The sequence below is a fragment of the Malaya genurostris genome, chromosome 1, assembly GCF_030247185.1.
Source record: "Malaya genurostris strain Urasoe2022 chromosome 1, Malgen_1.1, whole genome shotgun sequence".
Lineage (NCBI taxonomy): Eukaryota > Metazoa > Arthropoda > Insecta > Diptera > Culicidae > Malaya > Malaya genurostris.
The window spans coordinates 74,090,966-74,111,477 of NC_080570.1; the positions used below are offsets into that span (position 1 = coordinate 74,090,966).

The 20,512-nt window shown below is 37.1% G+C and overlaps 1 protein-coding gene across 1 annotated transcript in view; it reads left to right on the forward strand.

Annotated features, from left to right (window-relative positions):
- Window positions 1-20,512, forward strand: part of LOC131440489 (protogenin) — a 49,226-nt gene that overhangs the window by 17,162 nt on the left and 11,552 nt on the right. The window contains exons 2-4 of the mRNA XM_058611806.1: window positions 14,476-15,093; window positions 15,154-15,328; window positions 15,440-16,479. Of these exons, the coding sequence (XP_058467789.1) occupies window positions 14,476-15,093; window positions 15,154-15,328; window positions 15,440-16,479 (1,833 nt within the window). The remainder of the gene's footprint in view (window positions 1-14,475; window positions 15,094-15,153; window positions 15,329-15,439; window positions 16,480-20,512) is intronic.

Below are 20,512 nucleotides of genomic sequence, written 5' to 3' on the forward strand. Positions count from 1 at the left end.
ATCCTGTTAAGCTTTTGAGTTATTATAATTTATGTCTTGCAGACGCATGCGAGAGTACACACACAATTCCAATGTGCTGTAGTTGAAAATTGCACCCGAAAACGATCTGAATCTTTTGTAGAGTCAGCAATAGTTCGCATTTTCTCTGCTCAGTAATAATATGACGATTTTTCATAGACGATTTTGTCGGTATAAAAATGACACGATCAAAAAAATTACAGGGTTGTACGAGACACGATCTTCATAATGACATTCAAAATGCAATTTTCAAACTTTCTCATCAACACATTTAAATTTGAAAAATAGTTAAATAATTGTGGAACACTATCTAGGATTCTGAAGCAAATTTTAGAAAGTTAGAACCTTCATCATCGTCAAGTGCGTTCAAGAAGTATTTATAATGATATTCATAACAATTTTTTGCAAACTTTCGCCTCCTTTCGTAAATAGAGGTTTCTATTCACGACAAGCGCAGCCATTGATGCATGTTATTGGGTAACGTTGAATAATCGTCGTACGTGAAGTCCGCAACAGATTTGCGTTTCTGATATAATAAGCCTATATGAAAATTTTCAATGTTGACGCATATCTACGGATTTCTGCTCCACGGAATTACTTCTTAGGACTTATGTATTTTGATATATTTCGTTAGAAAACTACAGAAAATTAAAATAGAGAATTATTCAATTATGATCATTGCCAAATTAAAGAAAAATATTTCTCCCCGGTTTTCCTTTTCATAAATCTTCAATCTAATTAACACCAATATCTACTTCTTGGCAAACTGCATTTATCCCATAGAAATAAGGAGTTCATGACGATCCATTTTCTCATACTATATTTTCCGGATATCTGTCGATTCAATACAAATTGCCATCAGGAGAAACTGGAATCAAAGATAAACTCAATATTACAATGTCCCATACGATCCATCGAAAAATATCGGATCAGTAATCGTGAACCAGTGAAATTAGTAATAGTGTAATTTGGTTGACCCTTCGTTAATAAGCGTCGATAAACATTTGAAATTGACGGTAAAATACCATAGGGGGCTGTCCATAAAAGACGTCACGCTTTTTTGACGATTTTTGACTCCCCCCTTTGTCACAAATAGTCACAGAAGCAAAGAACCCCCCCCCCCCCCCCGCTTCCCCCCTCCCCCCCCCCCATGTCACATGTCACGAATTCAAAATACATAAAATTCATCTCAAAACATTCTTAATATGTATGACAAACCATACAAATATGAGGGAAAAATCGATTTATTACATACTGTCATTAGATTAAAAAATATCCCTAAAACTTCAAAATCATCGGAATTATTTTATTAATATCAATTATATAAATTAACAAAAGTATTTGGTTGGAATTGATGAAACATTTAAATCATCTATTTTATTCCTCCTAGGGGTACACAGATATATTATTGTTTTAGGTAAAGAATAATATTTCCTTAGTGTAGCATATAGGGCTGAGAAAGTAAAGATCAAAACCTCATCAAAACGAGACCACTGCCGGAGAATCTTTTCATGATCAGTTGATCAGTGAATTTTAAATCACATTGATCAATATCGGTACTGATCTTCCGTCACACAATGGATAGTGATTTTGAGGTAAAAAATGCGTGCACTTTTGCTGATCACAACAGAAATGATTTCCTGCATCATTCATTTCCGAATTTACAAGAAGAAGCTTTTACATCAACAAATACACGTTTTCCTATAGAATGTAAACGTTTATTGTGGAGATTTTTTCAGGAAATAGGGCAAAGCAGTAATATAATTAGGTTTTTCAAAAATGCGCTCATTGAAAATATTGGACGTCACATTCCAAAAACCCTTCTTCCCCCGTGTCACAAAAGGTCACGTTTTATGAAACACCCCCCTCCCCCTTGCGGCGTGACGTCTTTTATGGACAGCCCCTAGTAACAATACAAGTTTGGAAAGAAGTAAATCTTTGTAAACATATCACACAAATTGTGTTACTTCCATTCACTTTAATGCTTCGTAATTGCTCATTCGATGCGACATTTTGAATCCGATGGTGATTGAAAATTTCAAAAGATTAGTTAAGCTTAATTCTCAAACCCGTTTTATGTCCTTGTATTTTGATTACATGGCTCAGAATATTAATCCTTCTTCGTTTGCTTCCAACCGTGCTCATTTCTTGGATACTTTTGATTCTGCTGTGTTTTTCGATTCATCCATGAAAGAAGAGATTCATGGAATTCCGGATCACGTACGCCCTCAAGTGGCCCCTACTATCTTTAATAACAAATTTAGAACAGTCAACTGTGAACGGATCAAACATCAACAAGTCCACAGTCTTCGGTATCTTTAATCAAAACATCACCGCTTCGTACAAACTCAGTGATCCGGCTTCAGTTTACGTAGCAGAATTAGCTGCTATTCAGTACACCCTCGAGATCATTGAAACCTTGCCCAAAGACCATTACTTCATTGTCACGGACAGTCTAAGCTCAATAGAAGCTCTCCGGGCAATGAAGCCAAGAAAGTATCCCCCATATTTCCTGGGGAAAATACGGGAACATTTGAGAACTTTTTCTGAACGGTCTTACTCAATATCGTTAGTCTGGGTCCCTTCGCATTGTTCCATTCCAGGAAATGAAAAGGCAGACTCATTGGCTAAGATGGGCGCATTAGAAGGTGATATTTATGAAAGACCAATCTGCTTCAAAGAATTCTTCAGTATCTCTCGTCAGAAAACTCTCGAAAGTTGGCAAACTTCATGGAGCAATGACGAACTGGGACGATGGCTACACTCCATTATCCCTAAAGTATCGACGAAACCTTGGTTCAAAGGGATGAACGTGAGTCGCGATTTCATTCGCGTTATGTCACGGCTCATGTCAAATCACTACACATTCATCGCACATCTCCGGCGTATCGGGATCGTGGAGAACGGGCTCTGCACCTGTGGCGACGGTTATTAGGACATCGACGCCAGGTCGAAGCTACTGGAATCCCTCAGGGCCCGAGGTAGACCGCCTGAGGTTCCGGTTCGGGATGTGTTGGCGAGTCGGGATGCTTTGAAAGTTCCTTCTATTTATCGACGTTGTTTCAACTGTGGCTAAGAATAATCTTCACCTGCAGGTTCGACACTAACTTCCGCCGATTTTCCCGATTTCGCATCTGTTCACCATCTTCATCGGAACTAACAAGATCTTTTTGCTGTGACTAACCTTTTCGCTTCCCCCCTCCCCGTCTCTTCATCATCTCGATGCTAACTAATTAGATCTCTGTCGTTCTTAGTCATTTCATTCCCATATCCCCTTTTTACTCCGTTTTTCTGTAACAACACCATCATCGCCCACGGAAGGCAGCTCTAGCTTATCAACAGCATGCGGGCCACCCGCCGGGTCTTCGTAACCTGGGGATGTTTCCCGCGGACCCACACGGACCGAAGAATGCGGCCAACATGGATAATAATTTAATTGGTTTTTCAAGTTCCAAGATCTACTCGATATGCAGCAAAATACCGAGATTTCTTTCATATTGCAGCCTAGGATTAGTACTAGGTACATAAACAAACATTGTTATAGTAACGACGCATGTAGCGATTGGACGCTTGTTGTTTTGTTTCAAATAATAATTGAACTACAACTGACGGTGAACCGAAATCATCGATGGGTCGTATTTGAATAGTACATGAGAAATCATAGACTATTCCATCTTGAGTTTATCTTTGCAGGAATCACTGGTGGTGCTGTAGGATATTCGAAGTAAAAAACGATGTATAAGCTACTCTGATTGGTTTAAACCAACGATATAACGAGTTTCATACTGACTTTCAAAAGCAAAACTCACGGTGGTTAATGTCAGAAACAATAGTACAGAGTCGACGTTGATATACTATTGCCTTCTAGCACATGCTAATGGAAGAAGGAGAAGCAGATTATTTTCTGCTTTTCCGTTAAAAAATAAAGGGAAGTATATAATACACCACTTATATTGGGGCCTTAACCTAATGTGGAATTTTTGATTATCGACAAGTTTTCAAATCCTATTTGACAACCCAGATGCCATCTTAGATTTGAAAATAGTTCAGAACTTGACTTTTTGGCATCAATTTGCCATATCCGTTCCAATGGGGGCTGGAGTCCACTTGGAGATTGATAGTACCTATTATCTTTCTCTGGACAGTACCAGTCTAGATGCCGTGTGGAATCCGGCGGAAAAAACTTAACCAAGAATAGGTCCATTGGGTTCCTGCTTCCATGTCGTAAAAGGTGACAATTGCAGGAGTGTCTTATTCCCTTCAGTTATCAGATTTTTTCAACGTTTCACATCTGGTTACTCTATTCTTCTAAATTATCTTAAATTATTAGCTTCAGAGAAAAGTTTTATTTGGTATTTTTTCTTCTTCCATGTTATTGCTTGTCTTTCACGATTATAAATTGAATGATAAAATCAACTATGGCAAAGATTTGTTGATATTACAATGTTAATAACAGAGATAACGTAGATACTTGTTTGTTTCAAAAATAATAATGTTTTCTTGGTAGCCGGCTGCCCAGTTTAACCAATATAACAAATAAACCATTATTCGCGGTGAATAATAAAGTGGTAATAATAAACAATCCCTGGGGACGGGTATAGCGTGATGGGTAAGTCGATGCCTTTCACGCAGCCCGCCTGGGTTCGATTCCCAACCCCGCACATAGGGTCAGAAAATTTTTCTGGCCCGAAGAGGCGAATGACATTAATGTTAAAACCTCTATAATTGAAACAAAAAAAAAAAAATAAACAATCTAGACGCGCGTGAAATCTGTTGACCTTTGTTTGGCGACTTAAAATTATTTGATATAATTTATAGAATATGTGACTACAATGAATCAAATAATTTGTTTAAATCATATTCACTCGTTTTGTAGCAGGTAGTTCCATTTAGAAAAAATAGGTTTTCAATCGTTACGCGATAGTATTTAAATTTTTCCATTTAAATTGTAAAATGGCATATATTAATAGATTCCTTTTTGTGCGTTGTGTTTGTACGATGCAGAAGGGAGCCGATACGATCTTACATGGTGTAAATTCTCTCTATACCTATCGAAGCACAATTGCTACTAAATGACATTCGAGGTGTAAAGCAACAATCCAAACCGTCGGCCGTGCGAGAGAAAAAAACGTATGACATTAGGATGGCATGCTGTGTCTGGCTAATGAAATCATATGTCTATTCAAACCAATTTTTCAATAGTATGCTATTAAAATACTGAAACTACTTTGGTTGTTCAATTATATCAATCCATAAACAAATGACTAATGTCGTTTTCGTTTTTAAATTGCACTACACCGGTGTAGCGAAAGCTGCACCTAAACCGTTCGTTTTTACCAATTGCACTACACCAGTGCTACACTTTTTCTACACCGATACCACTGGTGTAGCACTCATCAAAAGTTTGGTGTAGCTCTGTGCAATGGTATTGTTTATTGTAGTCAATGGTTACTGTTTATGTTTTCGTCATTTTTGTTCGTTTATTCATGCCTCCGTGTAGCACTGCACCGGTGTAGTGCAAATTAAAAACGAAAACGCCATAAGTTATTATCGTTCAAAATTATGATAAAAATAGTTTTAGTGGCTATTTTTGAAACTTTTAATTGAATCCTGGCCCCGTATAGTGAAGCCTAAAGTGTTTTTAATAGTAAAATGTATACTGAATTATACAATTGTATACATTCGTTTTCGAACGGGCAAACTCAAACTGACACCTGAAAAAATATGGCGGTTTTAAAAGCTGAGTTCAATTTCAGCACTCTTAAATTGCTTACAATTACTTTACATACTATACCACAGTAAAATATTGATTATCAATTATGCTCTCTCAATTTGTTACTCTTACCAACACAGTTCGAAAAAATCTTGTAATTTTACATCTTAAAACATACACATAAATGATGCGTCGTATTTCACATAAATTTATATTCAAGAACATGCAAAATTGCGGGATTTGAAAATTACATGGCTCCAAATCGAATGAATTAAAAAACAAAAGATCGATAGCAACAGCGCGACATGAATCAAGAACCATTAAATCACAAAGCACGTCAGTAAATCGACTGAACCACAGCTTGAATAATTGATACGTATGAATCCATACAGTGTCGTTTGTAGAATTATGTCACCTGACAAATTCATTTTTTTTTGTGTAAGGATATGGGAGCAAAAAGATCATGACATGACATGACTCAATCTGAAACCGTTTTTTAGTGTTCGGTGAGTTTTACGTTTTTGAGAATATTAGCAAACCAAAGTCCGTTTATGAGTCTTTGAATCCCTAGTTACAAAATTTATTTACAACTGTTTTTATGTAACTCGCATGGATTGTTCAGTTCAGTCGTTTGAAAAAATTTCTCCATTTAGCTAAAGTGGGGTAAAACGCCAACATCGCTTTTAGGTACATAAGAGAGAAAATGAACATCTCAATTTTGTTTATTGTTAAAAAGTGACTGATTTTCACGAAAGACAAGAAGCCTCCTTCTGTTTCACAATTAGGTTTCGCAAAAGACCTTGAAAAAGATCGTACTTTTTTGCCATAAAGTTGACTTTGGCACCTTTTCTAAATTTCTTTCAGAGCACGCTTAATGGCGTTGTCGTCCGGTTTAGGTAATTTTCTTTTGAATTTGCTAAGCATAATGCCAAACAAGAATCATTTTCTATCTGGCTGCATGATGAGAAGTTGCTGTTTTATCCCACCCATTGCTTGTTTTTTTACCCCACACTCTTTTTATCTTCATCATATAGAAAGGATATGCAAACGCTGTGAAAACCGATCTTTGCACAAACGCCTGGAGGCCCAAGTTTCATATACCATTCGAATCAGTTCGTCGAGATGGCAAAATGTCTGTGTTTGTATGTGCAAAAATTATGCACTCGATATTCTTGGAGATGGTTGAACCGGTTTTAAAAAACGGATTCATATGAATATGGATATGGTAGTCTTGAAATATAGTTTCGGTTTAAAAGACAAACTGAACAAATTTTAGCACGTATTGTAATTGCGCAGAAATGGTTTCAACTGATTTCATTTGGGACACAAACATGTGTATTAGGAAACTCTAAATTGATCTTTTATTTGTGTAAGGTGGAACAGGGATCTGGAAATTTATATATTGGTAATCAAATTGACTAACACAATATACGCAAGTTAAGAATTATATGACTTGTTGAAAGGATTTTATTCGTTTTTACGTTACGATGTAAACATAAATAGGCGTGAATTCGAAGCTTTTTACATATCATCCTGTAATTTCAAAGCCAGGTGTTCTATGGGATCGTAAAACCAAATACAAAATATTTGTATTTGATAAAACTTTCATCTGAATATAAGTTTGTTAAAATTCTATTTCTACCCCTAAATAACTTGTTAAAATTTGTTCAGCCGTCCCCGAGAAAATTGAGTGCTTGTTTTTTTTTTTGCACATATAACTTCCGTAATTCCGGAATAGGGTTCAAAATTCAGTAGCGCTCTATTTCTCTATGGGAAAATAAGAGCTTTCATATGAATCAAAATTAGGTGCTAGCACTCAAACATTTTGCGATCTCGACGAACCGATTTGAAAGGTAGATGACACTCATGCCTCCTCGCGAAAGTCAGTTTTCACAGTGTTTGCTTATACCTGCTATATGTAAAAGTCAGTTTTAACAGTGATTGCATATTCTTTCTATATGAAAAAGTTAAAAGGAAGTGGGGTAAAAAACAAGCAACAGTTGGGGTAAAATAACCACTTCTCATTATGCGGCCAGATCGAAAATAATTATTTTTCAGCATTATGCCTGAAGTATATATGTTATGTATTTCTATGCAAAATCAAGTTCCACAAACAAGTTATCGTTAAGCACAACACACCTAGAACAGCATCTAAAGTTCCTAGAAATATTTAAATTTCGCACTTAAAGCAGTGAAAAGAAGAATATTAATATTACGTTGTTGGTAATTATACAAAGGATCAGAGTAACTCTAACTGGCATAAGTGCTCAGAGTGGGTTTATGACATAGGAAATACGATGTAGAATTAATTGCTATATGGTTGTATATCTGACCATTTTACTCCGCCTACATCCACTACACCAATACGGCTAAATCTCACTTATTGGTTGTGTAAACTTCAAAAGAAGTCTGTCGAACTCAATATTTGGTCTACGCACTTATTAATACATGGTCGAAAAGGAAGAACGCATTTGATCCATTAAAGAAAAATACCGGTTGTTAGGTGTTTTTGATCATGTTTCATCGCAGTTCTTCTACTTTACCAGTCTCGTAACACCTAGTTCCATCACATGGAGGAATGAAAGCTGGGCTAATCCTATCTCTCTTCGCGCAAACTCAAATCGTCCCACGAACAACAACAACAACAAACAGATGGAATGCGAATTTGATTCACGCATAATTGCTACCTTCCTTTTCACAAAAAGCTTTCGTAGCTCTTCTGGTGCCTCTCCCAAAACAATAAGAGAGCACGCATCGCCGTTTCGCGGGTTGATGAACTTTTTCGGTTAACTTGGATCTACAATTTACGCGTGGCTGCGTACACTGTACAGTTATGTGCTCTTCATCAAAGAGGTACTTAGTTCGGATCCGGGATACATCACGCACAAAAGTATTATAGTAAGGTTATACCAGGTGGGGAAGATTTGTGCTATCACTGTTTAGTTACTATATTGAAACACATAAGTATTTATAATAAATTTTTAAAACTTTCATAATTTTTTTACTAACCCTGAAACTGAAAACGCATGAAAATTTCATTATTTCAATCTCTACAACAACGATGTATGTTGGAAGTGCACTGCACTAAGTCAGGGACTCGCTCAAACTGTATGATTGATTTTTTCAATAAATCTCCCAGGTGAATGGAATTGACATATTCGCTTTAACTGAACCGAAGGCTATCTACATCTGATATTTCTCCGCTGCATTTGTGGAATCACCCACGCACGTACATCCAGTATCGACAACAACGGACTCAATCTACCTATAGACATTCCATTGTATAGTCTGGTTAAAATAAGCTGGTGATATACATACAAGTAAATATTTGGAAAATCAAAGTGGGAAGTGAGCTTAATTTGAACCTTTGAAGGAAATAGTGTGGCATAACCTAACTTTTCATGACAATAATCAAATAGAAATACAATTGCGAATAAAAGTTTGTATTACTCGGAAAGTAATCATCAGATCCAAGTGCAATGTGTCTTCAAAATTAGATTATTGAATTGACAAAAAAATCAGATCCTAAAAAAAAACAATAGTGCATAAACTTCCTAGAATGTCATTTTTCAATGTTTGAGTGAACTGTATATATTTTCATTTATATTTATGAAAAGGAAAAATTTTAAAACAACATTTTGGGGCCTCCGATAAACTCGGCAATGATATGATTTACAACTTCTCCGAAGAAATGAATTCTCTATCACACAATATAGACAAATTATAACTTTAACCTGACTTCTAGGAGAACTACTGACAATTATATCAAGTGAAAGGGGCAATTCCAATCAGAAATTCTTCAGAATGCATTACGGCTCCAAAATCAACCAAAGGCAAACAAAAAAGCGTGTTGATGTAATTGAGACCACTGTGTACGGGCGTAGGGAGGAATGTCGCTCACTCAAAAATATCGGTATCTCCGTTAAAACAACAATCTTCAAGCTTGTCGGATAGCTATTACTGTGTAGAATTTAAGTCCCAAAACATATTTGGTTTACAAGGCCAATTGTGACAAGTTTTGTCAAAACACAGCAATTTTTTACATAAAAGTGTGTATAACTCGGAAAGTAATCATCAGATCTAAAAACGTGCTTAATCCACCTAGCAGTTAGATGATACATTTTTCTATCAGTCCGCATGTGTTTTTTACATGACTATTCTTTGGTGATTTTAGGTTTCATGAAATTATTTCACTAACCGTCGTTTTAAATGGCAGTTTGACATTTCAATCACTCATTACCCTGTAATTTCGGAACAGTAAGTCGGGTCGAAAAGAGAAACCATAAAATTATACCTTCGAATCTTAACGTGCGATAATCGATTCATCATTCCATGTAATCCCCATGAGGTTTTTGGTCATGATTTACGGTACTTCCAGAATCGATATTCAGGGACCAGCATAACCCAAAACGGTTCGTATGACCAAGAAGTAGTATGACGAATGAATTGGAATAGTTTTGAGCCCAACCTTGATTTTTTTTGGTTTGAATTTGAAACGAACATCAGAATTGGAAGTCGAAATCGGATAAAATACACCAATTTTCCATTTGCAACCAGTCCGAATAAACCGGTCCAGTCATCTTTAAGATCTACGCCTCTTTGTTCTGTACACACATACAAACACACACACACTCACACATTTACTCAGTTCGACGTGCTGAATCGACTCTTGTGAAGGTGTAATGACGTCAAATTAATATTGTAGAATCCAATGTTACAAAAAAGTTAAAGTGCACATTTTAGGGTTACACATCGTCCCGGGTTGGCGGTTCAATGCACATGACGCTGGTCTTACAAGCCAATTGTCGTATGTTCGAGCCCCGACCTGGAAGAATTCTTAGTGTTAGTAGGATCCATAGTACTAGCCATGCAATGATACTGTACACTAAGAATCGGCTGCGAAGTCTGTTGAAACAGAAAGGCCAAATTCCACAAAAGGAATGTAATGCCAAGACTTTGACTTTCAACACATTTTGGGGCCTCCGACAAACAATCCTTCATATTTCGACACCAATCCATTTTGAAGAACAGTCTCACTTCTAGGTGGATAGATGATAAATTTAATTATATAAAGAAAAAGGGGCAATTCCAATCGTAAATTCTTCTGAAGGCATTTAGACTCCGAAATCAACCTCAAAAGCGCAAATAGAAAATGCGTTTTGGAATAATTGGAACCACTGTGCACTGGAATAGGGAAAAAAGTGGCTTACACAAAAATATCGATATCTCCGTTAAAAATGGACCGATTTTAACAATCATTGGCTTGTTGGATAACTATTACCGTGCAGAATTGCGACAGATATTGTAAAAAAAACTGGAAAACTTCGTATAACTCAAAAAGTAAACATCCGATCTCAAAACCAATCAATAGCGTTCAGGGCGACGGGGAAACCTTTCTGTTGTTTGCGACTAGTTTGATCAAAATCGGCTTTTGAGAATGCATTATATTAACACTACCCTACTGATAATACAATGTACACTATCCTATTTGACATTAATAATACTCTATACTGCCCATACTTGCATATCAGTCCCATATGGAAAATCGGCATAACGAGAAAAAGACGATCAAAATTTTATTTCCGAATTTTTTGATTTATTGTGCTACCTAATGCTAAATCATTATTACATGAAATATCGATAATACACTTTTGCTGTTCCCATATGGCAACAAATGAAATTATTGAAATTTGCACTGAATGGTACTGATATGAGGGTATTTTGCATATGGGACAGACATGAGTTGATAATTTGTTCACATTTTACTAAACAAACCTGAACTTTTGTTGCAATTTCTCGGAGTATATTACATGAAATATCGATAATACACTTTTGCTGTTCCCATATGGCAACAAATGAAATTATTGAAATTTGCACTGAATGGTACTGATATGAGGGTATTTTGCATATGGGACAGACATGAGTTGATAATTTGTTCACATTTTACTAAACAAACCTAAACTTTTGTTGCAATTTCTCGGAGTATATATTTAATTTCTCAAGCTTACTCAAAATTGGCGAAAATCGATATGGGACTGATAAGCGAGTATGGGCAGTATACACGGAAAGACCGAAATCAGCATTTGGGCGAAAAAATTAGTTGATTTTCTGATTTTAGTTAGTTATTTTTTGAGACAACTAAAAAAATCTTGCTTTTGCTAATTTAGATTTTTTCATTCTAATTCCCTTATCAATAATTAAAATATTCGTTGAAATGGCTATTTTTTTAGTTGAATTCACCAATTAAACGTGCTGTCATTTCTTAGCTACGGCAAACTTCATTTCCATTCAACTAATTTTTTAGTTGAATTAGAGAAATAAAACGTTGTTTTCAACCAACATAAATAGTTGAATTGGTTTCTGCAATTTGCAGCTATATGGCGCTCTGTCACCGAAAAAACGTTAACACCGTAATGACTACTAGCCACTAGATGTTCACTTCACTGTTCCGCGTAAAAACATTATTACTCACAATCGCTTCAAATGCGCACAAATTCTGAATAAATACACTTTCCTCTGAGAGTTTACGTCATTTTTACATATCGGTTAAAAAATGTATATATGGATATATCGTAACACATGCGAAAAACATCTAAACAATTTGCAAGCAGTTTCAACAAGACTGTCCTTTTAAGGTTTTTAATGGATTGTCTTGCTTTGACTCTTCTCAGTTTTTGGCTAATGAACTTGTTAATAAGACCAATTTCAGTCTTGTTTTCTTTGTGCTGTCCTTCAGTAATGTTGGTGATAGATAAATAGAAACAAATTTTCTGATTTTATTATCAAAATTAGTTGTCAATGGGAATTTCGTGTTGGATTGAAATATTGCTGGTTTGTGTCCAGGATATTCGGCAACTAAACACATTCTCTAAAAATAAGAGTTTTTTCAGCAAAGTAAATTCTCAATGTTAACTAATTTTTTAGTTATTTTGGAAATTCTGCTGTTAAAATCAACTAATTCAAAACCAGTAATATGAATTAGGTGCATAGCTAATTTCGGTCGTTCCGTGTATAGTAATGTATTGATACATAACGTGCAAGTATACCCTAGGGCGAATACGGATAGAGCTTTCACAATAAAGCTTTCTAACGTGAATTCAATCACCGGTATTAATTGTATGCAGCTTTCCGTGAATGTCAAATTGAATGTTTACAGATGAACATGCCACGGAAGACTGCTAAGTTTACGTATTGTTGACCGTTTTCGTTCCATACGGCGTGCAGGCTGTTTGTCCCAATTACAGGTCTTAACAGATCATCTCTAGAGGTTTTGGAACTTCAATGGTACAGGTTTGTGACTCATCAATGCATTAGCAGATTATCTTAAGCTGCTAACACCACTTCGTGTTTCAAGATAGATAAACCGCTAAATAGACGTAAAGTAAATGCTACTTGCAAATCACATCTAACCTAATCAAAAACTAATTTTAAAGGATCATATTAACACAAACGCACGCTGAATGCATGCACTCGAATACTCCAAGAAGTGTGGTGCGCAGGTTAATTATTTTTAAAACACATCTCTCAATTGGTACACGGTTTTGCGTACAGTGAGACATGTGGCACCGTTCACCCCAAGTTCTTTTGGGGCAAAATGTGTGTTATCAGCGAAAAATATCATTTTCCATTGGATCAAGTCCATAAAATGCGCCAAAAAGTTTCAATTTTTAACATTTTTAATGATTTGTGTTCTGAAAAATCAGGAAATCGAGAAGTATGTTTTTAAATGGAGCCGTTCATGACGTGCCCTTCTTGTTCGATCATTCGTCCCATTTTTGTATCTGGGATCAGTGCTGATTAAACAGAAACATATATTAAGATGATAAACTGCCAAACCTCAGTACTTTCGAAAATGGATTCCCGTTTTGATACGGAATGACATGTCAGTGAGTTTGCACCAATTTTTAGATTTTCTTGACGTTTTGAACAAAACTTTTTGTTCTTGATTGTCAAATACAGTAAGTACCTTAAGTTATTTTCAATGTCGAAACGGACAAAATTGAAAGTACGAAAATAATGTTTTGGAAAAGAAAATCGTCTAGAGTCATCTCCTCAAATTCTACTCAAGCACGATCTCCTTAAATTCTATTCAAGTACTAGATATATTGTTCTAAGAGCTAGTCTCACCCGGACTTGAATTTTCTATACAGATTTTTTTTGTGATTTTTTTCAACGCTTAATGGGTGCGTGTTCCCTGCATAAAAAAACACTTCACAACAAAAAAGGTTTTATGGTCACTTAGGCTGCTATTGAATTTTATCCTGATGCAAGTTTATGTCCAAACAAATTATTTTTGTTTTTGTTCAAAGTTATAAAAAAAAAGATTATTTCGAAGAGCAGTCATTACAATTAGAACAGATGTTAAACACATGAAACATACTTTAACATTTTTTAAAATTTCTTAGAATAAATGTACACTTTCAAAATTACTCTTATGTTATATAATCATGGGATCACTCTCAAATAGTGAGCTGCAAAACAATCTAAAATATTCGAACCATCCGTAAACCGATAACATATGTTTGATGTTTATTGATTCCAATAACTAATAATTACCCGTTCTCTACTTACCTGACAGCTCAATGCTGAAAAAATGCCTTTACCCTTAATAATTTTACAACAGGATTCTGGTTAATCAAAGCTTGAATTGGAAATTTATAGATATTATCAGTAAATACTCCAGTTCCAAATGCTAAATTATTTGCAAAGATTCTGTTAACATCTTTCTTTTCTTTTGCTTATAGTGTCGGCTTTCGTCAACAAAGCGGGACCCGACAGACTGCGTCTCACGGTGTCTCCACCGGCACACGTGATTATAACAGCGACCAAGAATTCTCCTATATTTGTACCATGCCATGCAGAAGCCGACATCGACCCGAACGACTGGGTCGATTCCGAAATGGACATGGATGACGTAGAGTACGAGAACACTGCCAACGAGGAAGTCGACATTCTGCAATCACCACAAGTTGAACGTCAGGGATTCTATGAAGATACGATAGATCTTAACAATCTAGCTCATGATAATATCAATACCAACAACAATGATAATGATCTAGAGGTAGAAGATGAATACGACGAAGATAGTGCAGACCGATACCGTCGTTCGCTGTATGGTCGGGAGGACCTGATTGAATACGTGTGGTATCGGAATGGTCTAGAATTTTTTAGTACATCTTTTCAGAATCAGAACTACAAGCAAACTCATAAAGGATTTCGTCTCTTTCCTAATGGAACGCTTAAAATACCGTACAACCGTCAATTGAGCAATATTTCAGCTGGTGTTTATCGCTGTAAGGCAAATTTGACACGGCATGGTACAGGGTCAATTTTGTCTACTGAGAGTGTGGTTACTGTTGCATGTGAGTTCGTAACAATTGTGCTTTTTTATTGGTCTATAATAATATATACTTGGTTTTTAGATTTGGAAAGAGATAATTCCCTTATATTCGAAAACAATACCGTGATAGCTACTGCCCGAAGGTCGTTGGTACTACATTGTCCATTTGTAAGTCATCCACCAGCGAACATCACATGGATGGTGAACAGGACACAGATAATCATCAATAACAATGCACTGGACGCACAAGAAAATAGGCGAGTGGAAGGTTTATTTATAATTTAAAATCAATTTTTATTATTTATAACATGGAATAAATTTATCAAGTAAAAGTACACTAATTTAGGTAATTCTCATATTATTTGCAGGTACTATCAGCTAAAAAATGGTAGTTTATTACTCGTTGGCACTAAAGTATCAGACGCTGGAAGATACCGTTGTAATGCAACCAATAGTTATGCTGCGAAAAACTTTCGAAGTTATGGATATGTTGTCGTAGTTCAGACAAGTTCTACAACTGATACCCTTGAACGGCTATTACCAAGAATGCAACAACAGATCCAACACATTCATGCTGGTTCCACTCTTCAGTTAAATTGTGCAGGGGAAATGGATAATCCTCATTGGACATTTACACCCCGCCAAGGGAAAATACCAATCCAGTTGACCAACTTCACAAATCAAGTTTTATTCACTAATGTTTCTGTTGAAAGGCATGAAGGGATTTACAACTGCTCTCTCGGTATTGATGCTCATATTTTCAATGTTACGATAATCGAACCACCTAGGTTCCTCAACAACATGTCTTCGTATACATCGTCTGTTGTCGCTTCGATGTCGTTTAATTGCAGTGTAAGTGGGAACCCTCAGCCGAAAATTACATGGTTCAAAAATGGCAGGGAGATTAAAAACAGCTATATCATCCATTACAACTATCCTATGCTTCGAATCCACACAATCGATCCTGAAGATGAAGGTCTTTATCAGTGTATCGCTAAAAATGAAGCTGGAGAAAGCAGTGTCTCTATGTACTTGTCCATCCGCGATAAAGATAAGTACAGACGAATATCAAAACGACCCGAAAGCATCCAGTGTTACCCACTCGATACAAGTAGTTTGTATGTGCGATTTGAACGTAGCGTTCAGCATGTCAACACGGAATACGTTATGTACTATCTCGCATCCGATGATCCATATAGCTGGTACAGTTCACCTCCAACTCAATTGTTAACTAACAATAGTATGAAAATCACCGGTCCAATGGTAGTTCCATTTCGGAACTATACAGTATATTTGCGAGCTTGTTCGGTAACCAGTGTTCCTGATGCGGAAAACGCCGGTCCAGCGGGAAAGAAACAAGTTATTCCGTCAAAGTTATCCAAAGGTGTTCAGTGTACATCACAAGGAGGTATGATAGCCATTATTACTCTAACTCTTTTTTTTTTTTGTTTATTTTTTTACTTCTTGTTTAGGTCGCATTTTCTATTATCCCCCTATAGTTGGGATATAGCGATCAAAAATTTATATTTAGTTCATTCATTTATAGTTTGTATGCATAAACGAACTCTGCAGATTTTTGTTTGTGGTGGGTGGTGGTTGATTCGTCACCGCTGTTGTTGCATTCGTAACTGTAGCAGTTGGAAGCATCGTTATAAGTTGGATTGACGGAGTTATTGTTAGCGTAGTGGACGTAGATTGCTGTAATCAATTTTTGTTGCAGAAATGCTAGGGTTGCCAGTATAGAAAAGTTTTCAGTATCTTTGGGTGTAGTTGTTCTTTTGTTCGATTTCTCGCAAGGCCTACCGATGAAGGTAGATTTTTGACAGTACTGGCATGTGGTCAGTTGATTCTCGTATGTGATATGTATGTGATCATTGATTTCAATTGGATCTACCGCTTCGAAAACCAAATGAGAAGGAATTGATTTGAAGCAAAGCCTTGGTATTACATTCCTGTAGTGGAATTTGACCTTCTGTTTCAACAGACTTCGCAGCCGATTCAGAGTGTACAGAACTAGTCCATGGCTGGTGCTACGATTCTACTGACACTACGAATCCTGCCAAGTCGGGGCTCGAACATACGACAACTGGTTTGTAAGACCAGCGCCCTATGCATTGAACCGCCAACCCAGGAAGAATTGATTTGAAACGCATACGTATTACACGAATACCATTCGACATGCCAGGGAAATAGTTCCTCCTCACTTTCTTCCCGAAGGAAAAAAAACATCACTGTGCAGCACCATTTGAGCTCGAATAGAAGTATCACTAACACCTTTTACGGCCATAAACATCTTACATGCATAAGAACAACGCCAATTTTACTTTAAACCTTCAGCTCTGGTACAGACTTAGGTAGAGTCTATAGGGCGATTTTTTTTGTGTACAAAGTCAGTTTCTCCATACTAAATCCCATAGAAACTTTTAACCTTTATGCTTTCTATTTTTTTTATCCAAAAAACTAATCTACTATATGGAATGAGAAGTCCCGGGCTCAACAAAAAAAAAGGTTGATGTTTTACCGTGAAAATTTTTTTTTTCTTCAGTTTCAGTTCATCGGTCCTCCAACATTGTGATGCCCTTAAAAAAAAAAGATTTTGAAGGCTTTAAAAAAAGGCTTCCGCTTCTGCAATGACCTCAGCATTCGACGAAAATTTCTTTCCCTGGAGAAACCTTTGGAACCTTTCAGATTTGGAAACAGATAATAGTCGCTGGGGGCCAGGTCAGGAGAATACGGGGGATGGTGGACCAATCTGTACCGCAAATCATTCAATTTTACCGTTACTTTTATGCATGAATGCGCTGGTGTGTTGTCGTGGTGGTGATGAAAACAAGGTCTCGTCTGACACGATCAGCAGTTATTCAAACACTATTGTCATGAAATTTCATAATATTTGCTCTCACACTAGTGTTCATTCCATGTTAAATGAACCGCGCTAGTTTCATATTCGTGTGGCGATTTCAGGATCTCTTTGATAGCACAGATCCATAAAACCCCCCCAACGATAATCCTGCGTACAGGCCTGACACGGCTCGAAACCATTCACGTCTTTTCTGTGAAAGGTTCAGCACTTTTCGTTCTATGTAGTCGAAATGATTGCAAATCACTTTCACATTCGAAAGGAAAGTTGTTGAAAACTGGTTAAACTGTTTTCGATGTATTCAAACAGTAAACGAGAATTGAGCATTTATTTGAAGAAGAAGTTGATATTTCAACATTTTGTGACAAACTAGTCGCATTAGAAAGCATTCGAGGGGAAACAATCGGAATGACGACGAACTCATTATCGGAATGACATCAGACTATCATTTAATCAGCGGAAAAAAGATCTTGGTGACTGTTGCGTTTGTGTACGGGGGATTTTGTTTTGATTTGTTTGAGCAAACCTGGAGCATTGCGACGTCATCTAAACTTTGAGCGACGGTCAAACAAGGAACCGCTTTTGAAAAAACAGTACACGGAATTCATTCACGAACAGTGCTGTAAAAGTTCATTCAATTCAATTGAAACTGAATGTGGAACACATTGACGATCCCTCTAATGCAGTAAACTTCACTCTCTGACACACACACAATGTTTGCTGACGGACCGAACGGGCAGCATTCAATTCATCACTCGTTTCTCTTCAATTGAGGCTCAGTTTAACCACCGTCAGTTGATCTCTTGAAATGACAAAATATATTTTCAATAGTGTGAGAGCGGCCTTCAAATGAGATTCATGTAAACATTCGAATTGGTTCAAGATAATAGATGAAAGACAAACCAGATAGCTGAAATATCAATCACAGAATACACATAAATTAATTGCTTCCTCCTTTAGTTTTCATTTCTAATACTTTACTCCATTTATAATTCTATTCGTTCGAATTTGCTTACTACCAAGAGCGAAGGCATTGAAGCAGGTAGACTACTTGGCACTCGAAACTGAGCAAGCAAAACTTCAAATGACTAGGTACGATTAATCAACTGACGATGAATTCCGGGAGCTTCACTTGAAAATGGCAGCAAAAGTCAAATGAATTAGTAGGGATATGCTGACTGTCAGCGGCCATAAAGTTCATTTTCATCTTATATTATTCGATTGAAAATGAAATTTTACCGCACTGTTCACGAATATGAACACCGACCCGTCCGTACCCATAGAAAATGAAAAAATAGACACACGTAACCGACCCGACCCGACCCGAACAAATATATCTTTTTCTGTGCCAGAACCCGATCAATACCTGTCGGTTTCAGGTCGGGTTTGTTCACAGAATGCGGAGTATCAGAAATAATCACTAAATGTTGGAAGATTTTTTGTGAAGAGCTACCGGTATTGAATGAACTTTAAATTCCGAGATGGATTCTTGCTGAAGATGTGAACATCGTTGAATTGAACGGATTCTGTGATTCTTATAATCAAGTTTATGGGTCCTGCTTATGCACGAGACTCGTTTATGCGAATGGGTATTCAACTATGAGACTAATTTACAGTAAATCTTACCTAAGACAAAGGGTAAAACCGAACCGATAACGACGCCGAGATCGGAGCTTCTTGCAGTCGTACTTCTTTCTTCTTTGAGTCTTTGCGTCGGTGAATCTGACTTTTCATGCAATTAATTTGTGGAGCGACTCTCAAATCGCCTTATGTTGGCTTCGTAAACCTTTTGAGCTGGAACTTTTTGTTTCAAACTTACTTACCTTACTTAACAGCCAGACGTCCGATTTTACTTGTCCGTACGATAGGTGGTTCTCCTAGCAGCTGTTGCAATTTGTGATTAATACGCCGTCTCCACGTTCCGTCTTCCATATGCACTCCGCCATAGATGGTGCTCAGTACCTTTCTTTCGAAAACACTGAGGGCGCGTTGGTCCTCTGCCAACATAGTCCAGGTCTCGTGGCCAAAGAGAACAACCGGTCTAATGAGCGTTTTGTAGATGGTCAATTTCGTGCGTTGTCGTATTTTTCTCGATCGAAGGGTTTTTCCGAGTCCAAAGTACGCACGATTCCCTGCCAAAATACGTCTATGGATTTCTCTACTGGTGTCATTATCAATATTCGTGGTGGGAGGCGTAGTGTTTCTTCTCTAGAGCCTCTTCCTCTCATATATTTTGTTTTCGACGCATTTATGACCAGTCCGATACGCCTAGCCTCGGCTTTCAGTCCGATGTAGGTTTCCGTCATCTTCTCAAGGTTACGTGTCACAATATCACTATCGTCAGCGAAGCCAAAAAGTTGTACGGACTACCGAAAGATCGAGCCACTCGTGTCGATCCTCGCTCTTCGAATCACACCTTCCAGGCAATATTGAATAAGATACAAGAAAGTCCATCACCTTGACGTAGCACATCACTCTATCCATCGTTGCTTTGACCAATCGCGTGGGTACGTTGTATTCACGACACTTCTGGAGTACTTGTCTTATCGCGAATATGTGATCCGTAGTGGCGCGGGCTCCA